At 33.1% G+C, this 23165-nt stretch overlaps 2 protein-coding genes across 2 annotated transcripts in view; one reads left to right on the top strand and one right to left on the bottom strand.

The window, feature by feature from the left end:
• The window catches only part of 5-HT2B (5-hydroxytryptamine receptor 2B), a 91214-nt gene that overhangs the window by 3416 nt on the left and 64633 nt on the right, over positions 1 to 23165 (bottom strand). The window contains exons 3-5 of the mRNA XM_012493090.3: positions 16586 to 16802; positions 8261 to 8591; positions 322 to 839 (exon numbers count right to left, since the gene is read on the bottom strand). Of these exons, the coding sequence (XP_012348544.2) occupies positions 322 to 839; positions 8261 to 8591; positions 16586 to 16802 (1066 nt within the window). The remainder of the gene's footprint in view (positions 1 to 321; positions 840 to 8260; positions 8592 to 16585; positions 16803 to 23165) is intronic.
• On the top strand, positions 17978 to 21341 carry Rpn2 (Regulatory particle non-ATPase 2). The gene is made up of 5 exons (XM_086910465.1): positions 17978 to 17982; positions 18075 to 18409; positions 19146 to 19498; positions 19991 to 20333; positions 20977 to 21341. Exons 1-5 carry the CDS (start codon positions 17978 to 17980, stop codon positions 21045 to 21047), a joined length of 1107 nt encoding a protein of 368 aa, XP_086766591.1. The 3' UTR covers positions 21048 to 21341.

Below are 23165 nucleotides of genomic sequence, written 5' to 3'. Positions count from 1 at the left end.
TCTTATTTACATTCACATTTTCTCCTCCAATCCTGGAACAATTTCGATCCTCACGCAAAAATAATCAACAAGCTTGTCAAACACTTCGATATTACATAGAGTTTCCTCTTATGATCGGGAAAAGGATAATACTTTTAACAATTCGATATTACATCCAAATGTCCTGTCTTACTATATTATTAATTGCAATTAATTATTCGTCTCTTGCATTACGAAAAAAGGAAACGTTTGAATTCACATTTTCAATCCCGATAACCTGGATCAACCGTGAAAGAAAAAGCAATTGACAGAAACTGAAGAAAAGCACCTCCTCTTACCCACCTCCCAAACTAGACCCCCTCCTGCACCCCCTCCACGTAACAACGGAATTCAGCTCGTAGCTTCTGCTCCCCTCCATCCTGCCGCTGTTGCTCCTTCCCAGGAAAGCCGCCTCGAGATTCTTACCCGAGATCGGCTTCATCGTATCGCTGGAAACGATCACGATCTCGGTCGACGGTTGGGGCGGCGGCCTCCTCGACGATTCGCCGAAATATGGGCACGTGCACGGTGGGGGGAGGGCGATCTCGCCCTCCTGCTTGTCGCTCGACTTCCTCTGCGGCGTTTCCTCGTTCGAGGAGCTCTTCCTGGAGGAACCGCCGCGGCCGAACACCGGCTGCTCGTGGAAGCTGAACGATCGTTTCCTCGGCGAGGATCCCGATTCGCTCCTCTCCAAGTGTGCCTCGTTGAACGTGGACGCGCGTCGCCGTGGGTGCTTCCACGGCGTTGGGGAGCTGAGGTCTTCTTGGATCGAGAGGCTCGTCCTGGAACCGGAAGCGCTGCTGCCGCCGCTCTCTCCGCTCCTGAAATTTTCAACCGACGTGGTTAGAATGGTTCTGGAATGGCTAGGAAGTTTAGTCTTTACTTTTTTACAATTGGTGAATAGAAGAAGGTGGAGTAGCTTGTGGTGGATGAAATGAGGGGGAGAGAGGATTTTGTTTTTTGTTTTTTTTTTTATTGGAACTTTTGGTGGATATATTTGGATTATTGGAAGAAATGTTTTTTCTTTGGAAAGAAGAATGGTTTTTTCTTGAGAGAGTTTGTAGAATTTATTTTATTCTTGTGTGAGGAATGAAGGTATATATGATGGATGTTGAAAGGTTTGTAATGCGTATATATAGGAAAATTGGGTAAATTTTAAAGGACGAAGTTTTTAAATGATTCATTTATGAAAATTTAATGAATTAATATCATTTATCAGAATTCCTCGTTTTTTCGTACCCAAGGATTTACCGTGTTCCTGTGCTGAAAGATGTGCTATTTAATCATCAAAGTTTACAATTTATGTGCGATGGCGGCCCATCATATTTTCTTGTCGGGTTCTCAAGAAATATGATCCGTAGAAAGTAGATAGAATTTATACTTCACGAATTTATTAGTGATTTTGAAGTGCAATCTCGCAACTTTCATTACAACTTCTATTACAACGAGATTTATACAGTATTAATAATTACACCAAAATATAATATTTCATACACGAATAATTCACCTATCTTAAATTTAAATCTTTTATCTTAAATTTAAAATTCAAATCCATGAACCAATAATTTCGTAACCATCTCTCAAACCACTTATCAATGATTATCCGGTACATTAAAAACTCTCTCTCCAATTATCAATCTCCATTCCACCCTTTAATCGTATAATAATCGAATTTTTTCTTCTTTTTATTATCTCTTACCGATAAAATCATACCAAATTCTAACGTTGAATCAACAATCGGTAAATCTTCAAAATTTTATATCATAGTCGACCAACGTTAATACAAAAATTACAGCAGAAAGTTTTAAATCCTTCCACACACTCCTCCCTCATTTTATCCAAAACAAAAAATATAAAGTTCGTAGTGGTGGAAACAATTCTTCTCTACCGGAAGGCAGCATTTTTAGATCGACTTTCTCATTTCTCCACACTCTTTATCCCCCTATGTTGCTACAGAAAATAGTAATGGAACGGTCTGATTGAAAAAAGAAGGGAAAAAAAAAATACGAAGGGACGACGTGCACCCTCTGGACGAAAAAAGGTCGATGGATGCCGCGTGGTCGCTATAAATCCGACACATATGAAACGCAGCTGCACTTTTGACGCGTTCTATCCATTATTGGGGATCGGCCAGCCATTATTACATATCGCGGCTTTCCGTCCACGGCCAAAAGCAGTCGATGAAGTAACGTGATTCGTGACCTTCGAGTCAAGCTTAAAACACGGCGAAATTAAAGGTGAAAGATTCTGAGATCGATCTGAAAATTTGCTCGATTGTTAATCATACAAAAATATTTAGCTCGAGTGGAATGAAGATTAGCAATTGAGCTGCCAGATATTTCCAGTGGTGTAATTTAGAAACGATCACGTTTCAAATTTAAAAAAAGAATTAAAAAAAACTCTGTAATTCTTCGCATTAAGTTGAGCCTAATTATAAGGGATATTCAGAATATCTAGTTTCCCCCATCTCTGACAAATATAAATTCAAAAGGGAAAATTGGCGAAAAAAGGGGGAATTTATTATCCGATATAACCCTTTTCCTATATCCCTCGCTAAGTTATTTAATAATGCTGCCACGAAATACTGTACAATACTATCATCGAAGATTCTTCACCACGCGGCTTTTCATTTCCTCGGCAGGTTCATTATTGCACGAATTCTTCGGATAACTTCACCGGTGTTTTTTAAAATTTCATAGAAAACTTCCGACCATGTCCCATACAACTTCATAATAGCTTTAACATTTCTTTTCAAAGGGGCGATGGACAAAAGACGCGCCCGTGAACAGCGGGACAAAGGAATGTCGAGATTTTTGAAGTTGGAAAATGTTCCAATGATTTTTATAAAAACTAAAAATTCGTAAAAATGTATATGCTCGTGTAATGAGTAGAGAAACATTTGTAGAAAGTGTAAGGAATCTGAAGAAATTGTAAAAATCTTTGACAATTATTCCCTCCTTTTGAATTTTGAATTTACACATACGATAAAAATCGAAATTAGATTTATTTCGTGTATATTTCGTTCACCAATTGGTAAATTATGTTAACTTTGACAATTCATTATCTTGCTATGGTTCTCTCTTTAATCATTAGCCATAAATTGCATTCTCTATTATAGTTTCCATTCTCGCCACTAGAGGGGCACTTTAACCACGATTCTCGCATGTATTTATCCACTCACAACATTCATAACGAATTAGACACTAATTCTAAATTTTGTCTTTAAAATTAAGAATTTTTCAAGAGATTAAAATTGATCATTCGAGTGAAAGAATTACCATAGATCTCCGATCTCAAGTCTTATTATCGTTATTAAAAGAAATCTTTTTAATAAATTCTAACTTGTGAAATTTCACCAATATAATTATATTTTGATTGTGCAAAAAGGGCCGAGTAACACTTATGAAAAAAAAAAAAAAAAAAAGGATACACGTGGAAATGGTGGAAAAACATTGTTGTGAGGGAATTTCAGTTTCTCGATAGAACGATGCCGAAATACTTTCGAAATTGAAACTCGAATAGGATATTGTTGCCGAAATCGATTGTCGGCTGAGTAATCGTTGACCAAGGTCTTCCCATTCGGTCGACCGATGCGGTTGATTGAAGATGCCTCGAGTGGCTGCGGTAAAATCAAAAACGCGAACGTATCCGTTCCATCGACACTTCACATTTTTCCTCGTTCATGAATCACGTTTCAGTACCAGATATTCGTCCATTTTCCAAAGGAAAATGGCCTCGATGAGTCAAGAAGAGATTGAAAGAATTTTAGAAGCTTGGAACAGAGCTCTTGAAGATTCGGTTGAAGGCTCGATTCAGATTCGAAACAGTGAAAATATAATGGAAGTCACTTCAATTTCCATTTCAAATTCACTTTCCTTTCTTTTTTTCCTTTTGTATTTATTATAACTTGAAATGTAATTTGACACTTTTTAAAATTCCAATTTCGATATTATACACTGCTTAAATAAGTGCTTAATTTATTATTTTTTTCTTTCATTCAAAATGCAAACAATTATAATTAAACAATATTTTTAATTAAAAAGACAAGAATTGAGTTTTGAAAAAACCACAAATAAATGGCTAATACCACGAATTTAGAAAGACTAATTTCTAATTGAAAGAAATAGAAGAGAGAATTGAAATAAGGGGAATAAAAATCCTTCCATCTAAAATTATCGTTTGGAAAGGACATTATTTACGGGATAACCCAATATATATTGCGGTTCCCTTAGCGAATCGCACTTAGCTCGTAGCAAAGTGCAAAACGTAGGGGCGGCCACTTAAGTAAACTGCTCTTACCTGGCCCTCTCTCTAATAAAGGAATGCACTTAGCCGTATCCACAAAGGATTCGCGCTTTCCTCGTCACTTTGAAACCCTCTTTGAACGCGATCCAAGTTCAGAAGAACTTGGTCGAGTCTGGTAATTGTCCTGGAAACGATCGTCGTCTTTTTCCACCCATCCGGAAACCTTTCTAACCTTTCGAGAAGAGGAGAGAGAAAAGGAGTCGTCCACTTGTCCATGTCGAAACAACGATTCAATTAACGCGGATGGAACGGGCATTCTTTGTTTCCTGTCGTTTGACACGATCCCTGTCTTTCACGACACCTGTTCGATCGTTGTGGGAAACTGAGATTGGCGTTCTTTCTTCGTTTCATCCATTTTTGTGATTAATTTGGAGAATATTTTTTTGAGAAACGTTCGAGGAAGAATTGCAATTGATTTTTGGGATTCAATGTTGATTTGAATTTGGACGATGCAGAGAATATCTTTTGAATTGTGTGATTATTTATCGATCAAATACTTTTATTTTTGTGGATCTAAAGAGACTCTATCGCGATATCTTTTTATCAGATTCACGAATTATATTTAAATGATTTATCGTTGTATTTAGATAGATTGTAATTTAATGCACGTGTGTATAATTTTTTTTTTTATGTCTGACCTTTATACACGGATTTCGTTCAACTGTATAATAATTTTAACAAAAGTTTCGATCTCCCATAAAATTTCATGAATATTAACATGTACTTTCCATTATAATTTGCATATGGATTTCACTCAACAATTTGAAATCGATTACGTTTTATCTAAAAATACCAAACGATTCCTTTTTTCGATCGAACTCGATTTATCCATTGCTTTCATCTTATTTTATCGAACAGTACCATCCCTTTTCTCCACCGCGATTTTCAGTCTATCCTCCTTTATTATTGCTGAAACGTCAGGGGAGGGTGTTGTTTTCCGCGAACTGACTTTTTCTCTTCGCAAAAAAGAAAAGGGGGAAAAAAGGAAGAGGAAAAGGGTGGTCCCGGTTGAAAGGACTGACACGATCCTCTTTCCAGCGAGGTATACTATAAAGATAACAAGAGGTTCTTTCACTTGGCGTAACATCGCGTGTGAGATAAAGTTCTTATCATTCGTTTTGCGTCAGAAAGTCGTCAGCATCGAATGGAATTCGAATAATTGGATATTATTAGCGGCTCTGTAGATGCAGATTTATTTCGTCGTCACTTACAAGCCATCAGTTTTTTTGGAACAAAATAAAAAAATGTCAAATTTTGCATATTTCTGAAATATTTTCAATTTTGAAGAGCAATGATTAAATTCCTTTTTCAATCTTCTTGATAAAAATTCCATCATCATCGTGTCAAATTTCGTCAATATTTCACCACCAAAATCCCTTCGATCGATGGTAATTAGCGCACCCTAATTTCCGATGCTAGGCCAAGTTTCGCATATTTCAACCGAATGTGACTCCAAGTATTAGGCGAACTGTCTCGCGGCCCATACTTCATCGAACTCTGCATACCAGAAACGCTTGAGGGGGCGAGAAGTTGCGATATTATCGGGGGGGATACAGCCACTGGAGGAGGGGTGAATGTGGCTGCATCGGCATGCGACGTCGCTACCACGAGTCTACGTCATCCTTGATCGACAGTTTCGAGAATGGTGAAAGGATCGAGATTCAATCGTGATTCTTACGAGGTATTAGCCTCATCTTGCGTGGTTTATCGTTGAGAGTATTTATATAATCATTGCGTTCCGTTGTTATTATCTTTGTTGATATTGTGGTATTAGATTAGGTAAGAATTTTCGTAATGTATTACACATCGTGATCGATAGAGGAAAGAAGAATAAATAAAAAGAAAATTCTTTGAAGTTTCTCGTGACGAGTAAAATTTGAATTTTTAATAATAATATTGAATTATCAATTTTTTGAAAAATTTGCTTAAGAATTGTTTTCGTTGATTTTTATTTTGAATGTTTGTTTTCGCGTTGGAGATGGAATAATAAAAGAAATATTATAATATAGAATAAAAAATATTTAAAAATAAGTCAGAATTTTTGTATAATTTTAACAATTAATTTTTGAATATCTTCAAAGAAATTTTATTAAATAATAATCATACATTTTTTATTTCTTCGTTCAATCATAATAAATATCTCTTGATTTCCTTCTATCTTGAATTCGTTAAGCTTCTTCATTGTTTAACGGAGAAACGATTGGGCAAATTTTGTTATTGTTCCTTGGAACGAAGCTCGAGTTTAAGTACCTTCTCTCTTTTTAGTTGTTCGATTCTTCGCATGGTAATTGGTATATTCTGAACTGAAACTTTTGACGTTTCGAATGTTAAACATTTGATTACTAGTTCGAAGAAAATTTAACTTTTAAAAATAAATTAGCTTCTCTTCTCCCTAACTTGATAATTAGTAAAAGTTTTCGATATTTCAAATCAAAATTGACAAAATATTGTACAATACTTTTCACTTTCAACTGTATTGGAACAGATAGAATTAAGTTTTTTTGAAGTAATTTATCATTAAATTGTGTAATTGAAAAAATTTCTCTGATTTTCGTTATCCAGTTGAAAGTGAATATTGATTATCGATCGATGCAACGATTATTTTTCATTTATTTAATTGTTCTACCTTTTTCTTTTATATGCATTTTTATTCCTTAACCCGTTAATCGGATTCAAATCTTTATTCAAAATCCTCGACAATTATGAAAAATTAATCAAATTATAACCATATTGATGCGATTCAAAATTTCTAAAACCAAAAACTCTTCGATCCAAATTAATTTCCATCGAACCTCGAGTATCTTTGATTAATCGAGAAATCTTCGACGAATCGACACACAGTTCAATTTTCAAAAAGATATAAGAGGCGAAAAAGCACGAAAATATATTCTCTCGTGTTTCCTCCAAAATCGTGGAGAAAGATATTCACGAATCGCGGATTTCTCGCGCGGAAGATATTTTCCGAGTGGATGCAGTTCACCATGGGTGACAGTTTGTTTCGAAACTGGGATCGACAGTCAAGCGTCTTATATTTCATCTTCGAGTGAGGGATGTTCAATTTGCTGGAACGATCGAGACGAGGTAGGAATTGTCGTTTGGAATTTTATTTCACACGTGTCTCGTATTTGAGTGTCGATGACGAGGAGGTTAAATCGCGTTTCATGTTGGTTTTTTTTTTTTTTTTTTTTGTTATATTCGAAGAGAATGATTTGATCGTATGTGATTTTTCCCCCTTTCAATCAAATTTATTGTTTTCCTCGTTTCGAAAAATCCTGAAGAGCGGATTCAGATTTCAAATTTTTCAAATGAAACTATTCTGTGATTATTGAATGTTTGTTAATTTTATTTTATTTTATTTTTTTTTTTTTTATGGCAGATGTAACTTCGTTCGATAAGAAACGCGTATCGTTGAGTAAATTTCTACGTTCCACGTGTATATTTGTAGTAAACAATGGTATTGAACACAAATATGAGTGGGTGATTCAACTGTAGCTCAATTTCAATATTTAAATGTCTATAGAACGCAAACAAGCAAATATTGGCCACTGGTGAAAAATATCCAAACACTTGCCTGCTTTCGATTCAATTTAATTTACTTATATAAAATTATATAAATAAAACGATCGCTTCTTACGATCACTATTTCTCCCAACAACTATAATTTCTACTACATTCCTATAACTTTTAACTTATAAAATTTCACCATTTTATCTATCTATGTAACATCAAAGAATGAACATCATATCCGACCAATCTGACCAATCCTGAATAAATATAAACACATAACTCAATATCCAAATTTCACAAATTTTCACAAACGCGAAATTGCGAAAGACAGAAGTGAATGAGTTGCATCTTGTATCTTTCCTCGCATCTCTCTGAAAAAAAAAACCTACAAAAAAAGAGCAACCTCGTCACTGAAAATATCCACTCTTACCCGTGACGAAAGCTGCACCTGTGCGATGCTGACTGTTGCTGATGCTGCTGGATCGAGTGTTGGGGCGTGGACCTCGGCGTGGCCATAGGGCTTCCAGGGCTGGTGATGCCCTCCAGGCCCCTCGACAACTTGAGCATCTCAGCGCCGAAGGCGTGAAGGGCGAACATGGCCGAGGGCGGCGGCTCGCTCTCCGGAAGCCAGAGTTCGTGGGTGTCGAGCGTCGTCAGCTCGGTGTCTGTCGACGTGCCGGAAGTGTGCTGCGGCGTGCCGCCGCTTCCGGCCGGGCTTTTGCTCAACAGGAACCGCTTCCACGTACCTTTTCTGTCCAGGCCTGAGAGAAAATTAAATTAATCGAGATAATTCTTCTTTTAAGCACGGTTCAACACTATGCCTTCTGTCTACGCTTTTAGTGATTCTAAAGAGTTGAATCTGGATTGAAGCAAGGATAATGAGATCGATGAAAGATTCTTCTTTGTGGTTGCAGTTTTTTGATGAGCAAGATGAATATGTGGATTAAATGTGGTTTATATATTGTGATTCTGGGAGTGTGATTGGAACTTTGAAAGAAATTTGAAGAAGTTATGAGGGTGATAGTATTTGATGAAGAATTGGATTTAAAAATATACGCAGGTTTTAGCGAGTGATTTATGGAAGAAAGTGTTCGAATTGATACGCAAAAAGTACTAATGAAACTGTAAAATGTACAGCTTCCAGTATTTCTGGAATTCGCTGTTTAAGAGTTGTTCGATGTGGAAGCATCAAACGGGATGAAATTTAATCTGAAACTCGTTTAAATAACCGAGCAAACTTCGATAATTCTACTTCGAAATCCTTTAATTTCTCGTCGTAGTTTATCCAATTCTCCGATTGAAAAATATTGAAACGCAAATCAATGCGAATTTAAAAATCATCATAAATTACATTCATTAACAAACTATATAAACATTGTTAACTAAAATTTATCAAAATTAATCAAAATTTATCGTTCCTCATACATCTATCTAGATCTACAAAAGAAAAAGAATGCAACTTCTTCTATTATTCGTCGCGATATAGAATCGAACGTGTCACTGAAGAAATATTATATTTTTGGATACAAGTTTGCATAAAATCGAGGTATACTGAAAAATGTCGGATAGTATTATCGAGATATTTACATTGGAAATTGGATTTTTATTCCTGTTATAGGAACTAGATTCACTTATTGGAAATGGACAATTTTATTTTACATACATGTATAAAAAGATAACAAATGAATTTCCCATTCTTATGTATTTTTAATTGTAATTTTTCATCTTCTTGTAATTTTCTTATTACTCGCAACAAGCTTCTCCACTATTTACTCTACTCGATTCATTCCTTTCAATCGTTCTTTCAACGTCTCACCTTCATTCACCTATTCCAAAAATGAAAAGAAACGAAAGACTCGAGTGTTTCTCTGATTTCGCTTGATTTATATCCCTACACCGCCTTCTCCCTCGTGTCTGTATCGATTAATTTCGCCCAACGATTATTCGGAAGCGTCCTTTTTACCATACCGTGCCGACTTTTGCATAATGGGCCACGATTTGCATGAAATTTCTTATCGTCCATCGTTGGATGCAAAAGGAAGTGATAAGAAGTGACACGCGCCCGATGGACAAAGAAAAATGTCGGCCAACAACAATCCTGTCGTACAGGAGAACACGAATAGCCGGATCAAAACTTGATTTGTGATCCAAGATGAGTAACTGCACGATCGAAAGTTTCGAATTCTGACTCTCGAAATTGACGAACGAATTTTTTCGATCCAAAAAATTGCAGAATGCTGAATATTCATTGACACGATCAGAAATAAGTATTCAAAAGTATTGGACACTTATGGAATAATGAGACAACTAGTGTTACAAGATAATTGCACGATCGAAAGTTTCGAATTCTAACTCTCGAAATGATTGATTGACGAACGAACTTTTTCGATCCAAAAAATTGCAGAATGCTGAATATTCATTGACACGATCAGAAATAAGTATTCAAAAGTATTGGATACTTATGGAATAATGGAACACCTAGTGTTACATTTTGTTAGATGTGGATATATCGTCCGTTTCAACTGGTGAAATGTGTGTCAAGAGAAATCTTATAATTGGAGAGATAGACCACCCAACATTAGATCGTCTCAATTGATTATCTAATATTGTACACACTGCGCCAAGTACTCGGTGCCACTTGGGAATATCACGTGTTGGTGGTTCAAAATCCACTTTCAATTGTAAGTTTCTTGATGACCATCGATTGATGCTAGTTAATAACAGTAACAATAATAACAATCGTGAAATTTTATGCAATGATGCTATTATATTCGATGGATCGATTAAGATCGTTTTCAACTCTCGTGGATGATTATTTCTATTTCGAAGCGAAGCAACATGGATTAATTTCACTTAAACTTGTCATTAAGAAAAAGGATACTTGAGATAATGAGAACAGTAGTAAAATTTCGTCAAATTATTAAATTTGGTTAAAATTTTCATTTCATCAGAAGAGATTAATATCCTTCGTTTTTAAATGTGACTAAAATGATGTGTTTTAAAATGTGATTATATTAAAACCGTTAAAAACTTGATCAAAATTAAACGTTTTCTTTAAAGAGTGTCACTTCTGTATTTAAAGAAGTTCCTAATTAAGACACGATCCACTTAAGGAGTTAATTATTAATAAGCATTATATCACGTTTATATTAGCAAAGATTAAATTCGCCTTTATTAAGTTTTAGCTCCGTGTCTAACGTAATTTCTGATTAAAAAGCAGCTAGAGGTTACTGGGTTAACCTAATAGAAAAATGCTTCATGACACTTCTTCGTTACCACGTTTATAAAGATAAAAAGTGAATCACAAAAATGTTATTAATTAATCGTCACGTTAAAACTAAATAATTAAATTTAATTCCCTTTTATTGTTATCACTACTGAAATGAAAATTAAAATTCTTATTTCGTTTCAGAAATTTTTCTATTTTTACCCTCTGCCACGATTTCTTAAAACATTTTCGACGATCGAATATTCGATATTTCGAGAGGGAGAGGTATATCTCTTCTCTCTTCGAATCGAAATACAGTATTCATTTTCTTCGAATATACCAATGTCATCCTCTACATATTTCAAACCAGTTCTGTAATTTATATCATCCGATATAACCGCCAACACAGGATTTCGAGAGTTTCTCCAGTCCGTGCAATGTCTGGAAGCACGGATTGACAGTTAATTTCCTTCTTTCGATTTTAGAAAACAGTATACGCATTTTTAAAAACTAGTCCATTGTCGTGGAAATATCGCGAGACGAAATTTAGATTATTTTATGAAGAAAAATATCAACATTATCATCACTAAACGAAATTTTATTAATTTTGTTCGTGAACGAGGAATTAATGAGTTGATTGGTCGGATTCTAAATCCAACAGTTTCTTTATCAATTTTTCGTAAATAAATAATATTTTATCAGGTTACTTATCGACAATTTCGAGGGTAAAAAATTGGGTAATTAATCTTCCTTTACAAAATTAATTAAGATTCTCATTATCCTGTTCATTAGTTGGATTTCAAGGTAGACATCTTTGATCAATTATGGTTCCGAACAAAATATTGAAATTCGTCGTTTAAATTTCAAATTGAAGTAAACATCTATGATTAATTACGTAATATATTTGTTTTTGAAAAATTTCTACGATCATAGAGGGTTAACCAATTCCGAAAATCTTCTCGCCGAAATTAGAGAATTCAGCCGGAGGAATCTGGAGCAAGTCTGATTTCTTAAACCGTTGCCTTTTGTTTTATCGACACTTTTGGCGCATGTTGCGAAACACGAACGATCAATTTGCAAGTGAAATCGTTCGATGCAAATGTACGAGTCGAAGGAGGCGTCGGTTTGCGCCCCAATTTATGCCCCGCTTTAGGCTCACGAAACTTTTTCGGTATTCGTTGCAATTTGTCAAACTTTGTGTCGAACAATAGAAGGAGTATCGTTACTTGCAAGAATTGCGATTTTTTCCTTTTCTTCTCCTGTTTGTCGAACGAATTTACTTAATTCTCTTTTATAATTTTAATACAGGATAGACTTTTATTTTTGTAAAAGTTAATTGTCGTCAACTTGATAAGGTTGATTAAAAAATTATTATTAGTATTGATTTATTAATATAACTAAATTGATAATAAACAGAAATTTGAATTATTTTCTATTTATATAAAATTAAATTAAATCTAATAATTCCACCTACTATTTACATTATAATATATACTTTACATCTCGAGAATTGATAATTTAACATTCTTAAAGAAACAGAAATTTCGTAGATATTGTTTGAAAAAGAAAAAAAAAAAACTTTAGCCAGGATAATAAATCATGCGAAATAATAATTGGAATAAAAATTTAAATACGACGACACCAAGATCTCGATTCGAAGGATAAGGAAAAGGATTTAATTTCTTTCCTCGAGGAGGCTGCACCCTCGAATAAAGAGGGCAGGCCGATCTATAGAATTTCTTAATCGCAATCTCCGCCGAATATCTGGCCTTGGATTACAACGAAATTCCACGTAATACTCTCTCCTCGTTCAACCTCCTTGTTCGACACTGTCGGCTACTCGCGTTTACGTTCGATTCTCTCTTTCGGTTTTGATTAAAAATCGACCTCTGCCACCGAAAATGTCGTTATCCGACTTTGATCCGACGACCAGACAAAATCGGATAGGATTTTATCGTCTTCCATCCCCTGTTTCATTGTCTTCTTCTTTTTCTTCTCTTCTTGTTTCTTCTCTTTTATTTTATGAGTTGAATTTGAAAAAATATTTTTGACATTGTTTTTGTTTTTTTTTTTTTTTTTTGGTTATTATTAATTAAAAATCAATCGAAATACCTTTGAATACGAAAAATTGCCAAGTAATTTAAACTCGATGAAAAAAATATATTAAAAATTAGGAAAATCTTGAATCGCTATCACTTCGAAGATATTGACTTTTCATCAATGAATGAATGATCATTAGAAACGCGAAAGCTTAAAAATGCATTTTTATTTATCTCGATACGATTTTCGATCTTCGAGAAAGAAATGAGAATAAAGAAATATGCGAAAGAAAGGATAATTTTTATCGTTTACTATTTTCATTCTTGTTGGTCTTATTCAAACTTTTCTCGTTTCGTTGATCTATCCTAAACTCCAGACAAATGAGATTCTTGAAAGATCTTAATACGCATTTTTCGCAAGAAGGAAAAAAAATACTTCAATGGTTTCCACCATCTTTCGAGTGTGATTTAATAAATAATTTTCAGTCGAGTTATATTGTTTTATAATTAATTGGAAAATATCTACGAAGGAATTCAATTAATCCATTTATATCACGAGGATAATAATTCTTTTTTTTTTTTTTTATTTTATGACTTTGAAATTGTATTGCAATTTTGTCTCGAGTTATTGGGGAATATCGATGAGAGAATTTGCGTTGAATTGATGAGACAATCAATTTGTATTATAATTTTATTTCGAAACGATCGATATCATTGGGTTACAGAAGATCGAAATAGTTTTCATTCGAATCGAGTTAGATGGTTCGATTTTGATTTGCATTTAATTGAAGTATATATAAGATAATTTAAGTAAATCAATTTCCTATCAAAATCATTGCTAAAATCGAAATTAGAAAATTTGAATAAATCAATCTCTATTCGTGATATTAAACGTCGATATCATTTGGAATTATGGAATTAAGTTACATTCATTTAAAAAAAAAAATCTTATTATTTTTGTACTTTTTGTCGATAACATATATACGTTCTTCTGTGCTCATTTTACAAGATTTTCTGTCGTCCATCGAGGAAAACAATTCGTGCTCTAAAAAATAGCACGATAACTCGCCTCGTTACGTTGAAATCCAGAAAAATGGCGTCTAAAAAACTGTCTCTTGGAGGTGCAAGTTACCAAGCGTGACATTTCATTCTTTCACAAAAAAAAGAAAAAACTTTTCGTTTGAACAGGGATAATTCTTGCATCTAAACAAAGAAAATGTTAATAATGATTAAACGGACGAGCAAGAAGATAAAATTCTTCTATTGCTTCAATTAAATAAAATTGTGGAAAAGAAAGGAAGGAAGGAGAATTTTCAACGAATTTGTACTATTGCACGATTTTCATAAAACTCGTTGCAATATCCTCCTAGTTATTACTTCGTTGCTTGTTGCTTGGATTATTTCGAACGATTTTTTTCCATTTGTTTTTATGCTCTGTGCTCTCTCTTTCATCATTGAGCACAAATATAATTTACTTTGTATCGTTTTTGTAAAAATAAGATACATAGTCTTTAAATTCGATACGTTAATTTTCTTTCTTCTTTTCTTTTTCTCTCTCGTGAAATTCGCAATTAATAAATATAAATTCATTCATTTTTATTAAGAGATACAATAACTTTCTTATTTTTTTTATGAAAAATGTTAATAGAAATAATTCTGAATGAGAAATTATGACAAATCACATGTGGCCAGTCTCAATGGAAAAGCATCCTGAATTTATTACATCGATGATAATTTAATAATAAAGTATATATTTGGAATAATATTGATCGAATTCTGTTGGGAATTATTTCGAAACAGTAGATGCTTTAAAATTATTTATTTTTTTTTATGACAAATTAAAATTTATTAAAATTTTTTATCAAAGATAATAATTTTGTTAGTCTTTTTAAATTACTTTGTCTAAATAATTCCAAATAAAAATTTATACAAAAAATTTCTTACATTTAATAATAGAATATAACAACAATATTTCTCTAAAATGATTGATTTCTTCATTATCTCTATATCTCTTGAGATATAACATTAACCTTTTTACATTAAATTATTCTCGAAAGTTTTCTTCGCCAAGAATTCTCCCAAGAATTTTAAAAAGTTCTCACAAATGATAGGAAAAAAAAAAGCATAAGCTAATTAAACTTAGTATCCTTATAAATATCTTGTTACAACTTCTTCTTCGTCAGATCGATTCGATTGTCTGCCTTTATAAAATCAATAACCCTCGAACAATCTGAATTCCTCTTAATGGATTAATCGTAAGTAACAGGCAATCATGTAAACTTTTGCTTTTTATAAGCGTTACACTCTTTTATCTCGTGCTTGTAGTTCAATCTTCCCCTTCCCTCTCGAAACAAATAATTGCAAGAACTTTCTTTCTTGCAAGAAACGCGTTTGCTATAAGCCAAAGCTCTTGTAAACTTCACCGTGTACCGTGATATTGGAATTCTAAGCGCCAAGAAGCTCGTTGAGAACACTTTGTAAAAATCTGATATCCTGCTATTACTTTATCCTTAGTTTTAAAACTCAAGTCGATTTGATCATGTTTTAGAGTAAATAATTCAAGTCGATTGTGTATTGGCAGTTAATCTTTATTTTTTTTTTTTTTTTTTTTGTGTACATCGTTGGATCTGTCGTTTCCTTTTCATCGTGGTGGGATTTTGATTAATTTTATTTTTGTAATTATATATTATTTATACTTTCTGCTTGAAAAATATTTTGTCTTCTTTAATATTCGTCTGTTTTAAAGATTTTTGGTATAATATAAGTTTCACAATTCTTTTTTTGAATATTTTAAAAAAAAATAAATAAATCTGTTGATTTTTTTATTATTTAGCAGAGCTTGGAACTTATATATCCTAATTTCCAAGCTTCGATAAATAATATATGTCAAAAAATCAACAGTTTTCACTTAAAACTGTTATTTAAAAACGAAGCATGATGACTAATTTTTATAAAAAAAATTTTCAACCTCCAAATTCATTATAATTTACATCTTAAAAAAATTCTCATGGAAAACCATCACTAACGAATAACAGAACCTAAAATATTTTTCGTTAATAAAATTTTTTTCTTTTAAAAATATATACGTCGCACAAGATACAAAAATAAAATTGTATTATATAAATCAGACACGAAATGGATCAATCATGATACATCAACCTCTCGAAGATGGGCCCTTAAAATAAAATCAAACACACACACAAAATAGATAGAAAAGAAATCACACCAGAGTCTATTTCATACGAATCAAAGAGATAAAGCAGAGACACGATACGAATGCATCGATAACGAAATGAGCCTTTGGAGGATCGTATCTGATAATACTGATAACTAACCTCTCCAAGATGGAGAGATTCTTGAAATAAAATTATCGAAACGAAACGCAAGAAGAATAGAAGAAGCTACATCGTACGAATCGAAAGGGATAAAGCAGAGAGACAGACGTGAATACGAATGGATCGATATGCCTTTGGAGGATTGCATCCTGTGTACCTGATAATACACTAACCTCCCGAAGATGGGCCCTGCGGGCCACCCAGCCATCCGGAGGACCAGCCAGTAGTTCCTCCAATATTCTGTTGCTGTTTCGCCAGCAATCTCACTGTCAACGCGTACGTAAGCAGCATCACGCCCAACGGTATGTAAAAGCAGATTATGCTGCCGATCAACTTGTACAGAGGATCCGGTATTTGACAGGCGCCGTCCACCAGCACCGAGTCGTCCTCCTGGAACACGGAATTATGCACTTAGTGCGGAATTATGTATTCGTGCTTTGATCTTCCATTCGGGAAAAAATTGAATTTTGACGTTGGGGGATTGATATTATTTTATTTTTGGACGATAAAAACCGATGGAAGGGATTCTATTGTAATTTTTTTTTTTTTTTTTAGGAAGAAACGAATAGATATTGGTTTAATTTCTAATTTTTTTCTAAGTATTTGGAACGTCCAAGTATTTGGAAATTTTTGCGAAAAAATTTTCTTCAACAGCAATTTTTTTTAATTTAACGTTATGGAAAGATAGGAAATCGCAAGGAAGTATAAAATATGAAATTTTAGTAAAAAAAAAAAAAAAAAAAAAAAGAAATTAACAAGACGTTTAACCTTTTTCTTTTGATTCGAATAAGAATAATAAAATCGTTTTGCGCTTAAAAATATTAAAATTATGTTCCTGCAGAAATATAAAATAAAAGATTAAAACAATCTGAAAAAATCTTAAAACTCCATAATTTTATATATTTCATAAATATATTATTATTATAAAACGTATTATTTCTTAAATACACACGATTCATATTTATAAATAATAAAATATTCCGAAGATGGTATAATTTTACAAAAATAAAATCGAAATAACGAGAGAAATCAAAAAATACAAAAATACGTATTTTATTAAAATTATTACTTAATTATATACTTAATTATATATAAATATTGTTAAAAATGAGATATTTTATCTTTTTCCAAATTATAGACGAGATATTCCACGATCGTATCGTTCGTGACACCACGGTCGACGTTTCATACAAGATTGAATGTCGAGGGCACGGCGAACGTCGACTCTCGTCTTAATAACAAAACGAGCTACGCCGTTCGTGACATCGTGCAAATTATATTCTATCGCGGATTATCTCGCTTAATACTTTATTTATCTACCTAAATAGAGTAATGAGAAGAAATGTATCGCCGTGTTGACTCATTTTTCGATTATTTAGTTACGGAATTGGTCAGTTTAATTTATCGTAGCTATATTTATTGGTAAAAAAAAAAAAAAAAAAGTACGATGGACGACTACAACGTATGAGCATTGTAGTTATGTTTTATATATATATATATATATATATTTATATATTAAATATTTTATAATTACATACGAAAATTCGATGTATGAAAGGAATACAATGGTGTTAAATAATTTAAATATAATAATTCTATAATTTCTGAAAAAAAAAACGATAATAACGAAAATATTCAATGGAAAAACTTGTTTTATTCCAGAACGCCGGAACAGTGTCCCAGCGTGGTCTCACTGTTGGCAGAGAGCTACAATCCTCACGTAAGATACGGGGCAGCAATGGCTCTAGGAATCGCTTGTGCTGGCACCGGTCTCAAGGAAGCCATAGCCCTTTTAGACCCAATGACGAACGATTCGGTGAATTTCGTCCGCCAAGGTGCTCTGATCGCCTCTGCGATGATTCTGATTCAACAAACGGAGGCCACCTGTCCACGTGTCAAGGATTTCAGGGCATTATACGCGAAGGTCGTGGTGGACAAGCACGAGGATGTAATGGCGAAATTCGGCGCCATTTTGGCGCAAGGGATCATCGATGCTGGTGAGTACTCGACGATTCTTGGGACGTTAAACCTGGTCCTTTTCGATGCTCTTTCCGATAAGACTCTTAGCTGGAAATATGATACAGATCGTCGATCAAAGAATTTCTTATTTCGAGGCAGTTGTCGACAGAAAATAGCGAAATCGAAGATCCTCCGTTGAACGTTGGTCGTGATGGTGTTATTGGAGCATTGTTCAAAGAATTGACGAGGATGTTGACGAGCTCCTTCCGTTACGATCGATGGATTCAACGTGTTCCGATGGTAAACGGATTGCGGATTTGTTTTATTTGTAATAGTCTTCGATTTTTTTTTTTTTTTTTTTTAGATTTCGATAAAATTTTAAAACAAACGATTTACGAATATTTCTCTCATCGATATTTTTATTATACGATATAGTTTTCGATAGCATCTTTTTAAACGAATTCTATTCGATCGGAATATCGAGATTGAAGATGAGATTGAAATTTTAAACTTATTATATATAAAATATGGATCCAATTCAATAAAATCATCTTTAATGATGTTTTAATTTAATGGTCACCGAATTGAAACAGAATAATAAGTAATTAAATCGGATAATGAATAATAATTATTCTATAAACAAACAAATAAGGAATTTAAAAATTATTTAAAGTAAATTATTGGTTCGTCGATACGATCTACTCAAGAAAGGAAATATTTTATATTTTACAATAACAATAAACATTTTACGTTTTAATTTTAATTTCATTCCAGGTGGTCGTAACGTGACAGTGTCACTGCAATCGAGGACAGGCCACACGAACATGCTCGCAGTAGTCGGTGCATTAGTGTTCACCCAGTATTGGTACTGGTTCCCATTGGCCCATTGCTTGGCACTGGCCTTCACCCCAACTTGTCTGATCGCTCTGAACGCTCAACTAAAAATGCCAAAGCTGGAATTCCGCTCGAACGCCAGACCAAGCGTCTATGCTTATCCTGCACCCCTGGAGGAAAAGAAACGCGAGGAAAGGGAGAAGATCACCACTGCGGTTCTCAGTATCGCCGCCAGAGCGCGTAGACGCGAATCTGAGAGGCGTGCACGTGATTCTCACGAGAAGATGGATGTGGTTGGTATCTCAATTTATAATATTATTTTCAAATCTTTGGAAAAATTCTTTTATCCTTTTTCCTCTTAATACTAATATATCGTATTGTATATTTTCAGTACTTTATAATTTATACTAGATATCTTTGTTTTTTATTTGGGTAGAATTTCATTCTGTAAAATAAAAGAGAATTAATATTATTTCATCTTCATTAATACTAAAAGATATCACGAATTTTATAATTTAACTTATATTTGGATACTTTAGGAATTCTACAAAAAAATTTTATTCCACATTCTTTTTATTTTTATTTTCGACCATAGAATCTTCTCTATCTCATTTATATACGAGATAATCATCAACTGTTTATCTTTCAAGCTGTTATCATTCGTTCTCCCAACGAGAAGAGATCGTTCCCTGTTACATTGATTGACGGCGAAGCTTAAAGATAAACGATGCTTCCGCTCAGATTAGAGATTTCTCGTTTCCGTCATGTTTAATTTTTAATCGCAGGATCCGCCGGAGACGGTGAAGGAGCCGGTCGAGGCGGCGGCCAAGGAGAAAGAGGAGAAGAAGAAAGAGAAGGAAACTAAAGACGTGAAAGAAACGAAGGAGAAGGTGGAGAAGAAGGGCAAGGAGGAGGGCGAGAAAACGACCGAGAAGGAGAAGAAGGAGGCCGAGCCCAATTTCGAGATCCTTCAGAATCCTGCTCGTGTGCTGAGACAGCAACTGAAGGTGATACAGTTGGTGGAAGGAAGCCATTATGTGCCCGTCAAGGATATTCAGATCGGAGGCATCGTGATGGTGAAGCACATCCAATCGGATACCGAAGAGGAATTGGTGGAACCAGTGGCCGGTAAGTCGATATTATTTTTCTTTTTTTTCTATTTCTATTTTACGATTTTTCTGATGCTGCAACCTTGTGTGTAACGAGGATTTATTAATTAATTTAACGCGTCTTCGATGCAAACACAGTTATGCAAAAATGCAAAACGGCTTTTACAAAACGTCGTTTTTGTAATAATAATATTTACAATAGTTTCTTTATCTTTCATTTTATTATGCTGTATTAAATGTACAAATGAAAAACTTTAGTTTCAGAGAAAAGTAATTTTAACTTAATTGAATTAGTCAAGCTAGCAATTAAAATAATAATATCTTCGAATTAATCGTGTTTTTATTTTTAATTCGATAAATTTACAATAAAAATTACTGAATGAAGAAACGACAAATCATTTTACTCGATTCTGTTAACAACTTCGTGTGAAAATTCTTCTCTTTTTCGTCGATAAAAAATCATTTATCGCCGAAAAAGAGCTTACTATGAATCGACGATTAAAACTACAATCTCTTCCCTTCATCCACATTCTCCTTAAGACGATTTCAACTCGGAAAACCATTACGCAAACTCAATTATTCAATATCTGTCGCACTTCGTTAAATTCCTCTTCTTTTCATAAGAAATTATCCTCACATCTGTGATTATCATTCTGTTCCAGCTTACGGTCCTCACCCGGAAGAGGAGCAAGAAGCGGAACCACCAGAGCCATTCGAGTACACCGAGGATTAAACGAGAATGCGTCGCAGAAAACTTTACTGTGGCTGCCAACGTCGCAATGCAAAATCATTTGTTCACACACTTGAAATAGTTCAGTAGAAACGACACGAGAGAAAAAAAAAAAGAAAAAAAAGAAAAAAATCATCGTCATTTCCGTTTCGCGTAACGCTTACAGCGATACTTCCTGTCTTATTTTTATATAATTAATTCTTCGCCACTGAGTGGCTGTTTCTTTATATTGTTCATTCATCCAAATAGTGCTCTGTTTCTTAATTATTAACAAATATATATATAATTTGCTCTGATCGTATGCTTGTCATTTATTGAACAACCTTTCCTTTTTAGAGTAAAAGAGGCGAATATTATCGAGAGTAATGCGACAAATTTTGTTTCAAAGATTTTGTTGGTTTTTGTAGTTTTCGAATGTTCAAAGTAACTTTTTGATAACTCTTTGTTTTTTTCTTTTTTTTTGGAAATACAGATATGAAATTAAAAACTGAACTTTATAAAGACTACTCTTACGCCGGTTTTTATAAAGAATTCTTTTTATATTTTTGAAAAACTTCCAATGTTCTTTATATTATTCACAAGCTACGAATTATAAAAGTAGAGAGATTACATTATAATATATTTTATGATGTAAATGTAAAAACTCATAATAATTGTATATCTGTGTTTAATATTAACACAAGATTGATGAATAATAAAAAAAAAAAGCAATCAAGAATACATTTTATATTAGTATCAAACGATTAATACAATTATAATATGGATTTTGATAATTGTATCAAATTACAAGAAGGATTAAATATGGTAAGTAATCTTGAAATTACACCTTTTACATTTTTACCTCCCAAATTATGATGTTTATTTTGCGTTTCGTCCAATAACATGCATTCCTATACATTTTTCCTACTTATATTTTATCATCGCTTTTGAAAACTGGAAAAAAATCAATGTTGAACCATCACTTAACATTTACAAGTATTGAATTTATACTTTCAATAATTGTTACACTTTCGAAATTTAAATTCGAAATAATCAAGTTACACGAATATTCCTGACTTCGATTAAAGTTCTAATGATTATTTTATAAATCTTGCAAATATTGAATAAACAAATATTATAATAAACATTTTCCATTCTTCAATTTGAAATGCGAGAAAATTTCAACAAGATCTCCACGTCTTTTAATATCGTACATTATTTTGACAAATTTATCCATCATTTAATATTAGAAAAACGATTAAAAGAAAAATTAATAAATAATAATTTTGCTTCGAACGATATATAAATCATTATTTTAAATTCTTTCTGAGCGACTGATTTAAAAAAATTTATATTCAAATAACGAATTCTCGAGAGGCTATTTCAAACGACTATTTCGATAGAATTGTTATCGGGAAATTGTTGTCCTGAATACTTCGTGTGATTGATTTCGAACGAATGCCTTAATTGACAGATGCTCAAAGACTTCTTTCAGATGAATAATTCTGAAAGATTAATCGTCGAAAATCGAAAATTGAAATGTTTTACTCCTCTCCATTGATATCTCCATTATACTGAAGCAGAAGAATTTTAAATTTCTCATTTGAATTTTTAATTTACATTAATTCTATAAATATTTATTGTTCCAAGATTATATAGATTAATATTAATATCTTGCATTTATATTAATAAGATCCTAATTAATGTAACGTGTCTTTATAATACGTTCGATATATCGATTGAAAAAAGAAATCTTTTCAAAATGAAAATTTTTATTATAATATAAATAATTGATTAAAAGATGAAGAAGAATAGCTCTATTACCTCTTTCTTCAAAAAAGTAATTATCCTTAAACAAAAGAGAAGAAATGTAGTATTCACGATTATCGAAACAAATAAACTCCGCTAATTATATGTGTTCATTTATTTTGAAACATCATATCTTTTAAATGGAGATGATAATGTATAAATGAAAGTGTAAGTATATCAAAACAATGATTTAGCACGATCAACAATATAAATACAAATGAAACTATCAATAGCGTTCAATTGGCCAAATCATACCGAATCGTGCAAAGCGTCTCTCCATCCATCTATTCATCTCTTTGTCGTTAACTGTTCGTTTTGACGAGATATCGGTGT

The sequence above is a fragment of the Apis florea genome, unplaced genomic scaffold (genome assembly GCF_048593485.1).
Source record: "Apis florea isolate Af1SG1 unplaced genomic scaffold, ASM4859348v1 contig_3192_pilon, whole genome shotgun sequence".
NCBI lineage: Eukaryota > Metazoa > Arthropoda > Insecta > Hymenoptera > Apidae > Apis > Apis florea.
The sequence above is the reverse complement of the archived record's forward strand: the minus strand, read 5'-3'. Positions and strand labels throughout refer to the sequence as shown.

Excerpts from the sequence above, each read along its gene's own strand:
- Rpn2 (XM_086910465.1), top strand. Across the intron at positions 18,410-19,145 it reads GCAAGGGATCATCGATGCTG|GTGGTCGTAACGTGACAGTG; the intron begins GTGAGTACTCGA and ends ATTTCATTCCAG. Across the intron at positions 20,334-20,976 it reads ATTGGTGGAACCAGTGGCCG|CTTACGGTCCTCACCCGGAA; the intron begins GTAAGTCGATAT and ends ATTCTGTTCCAG.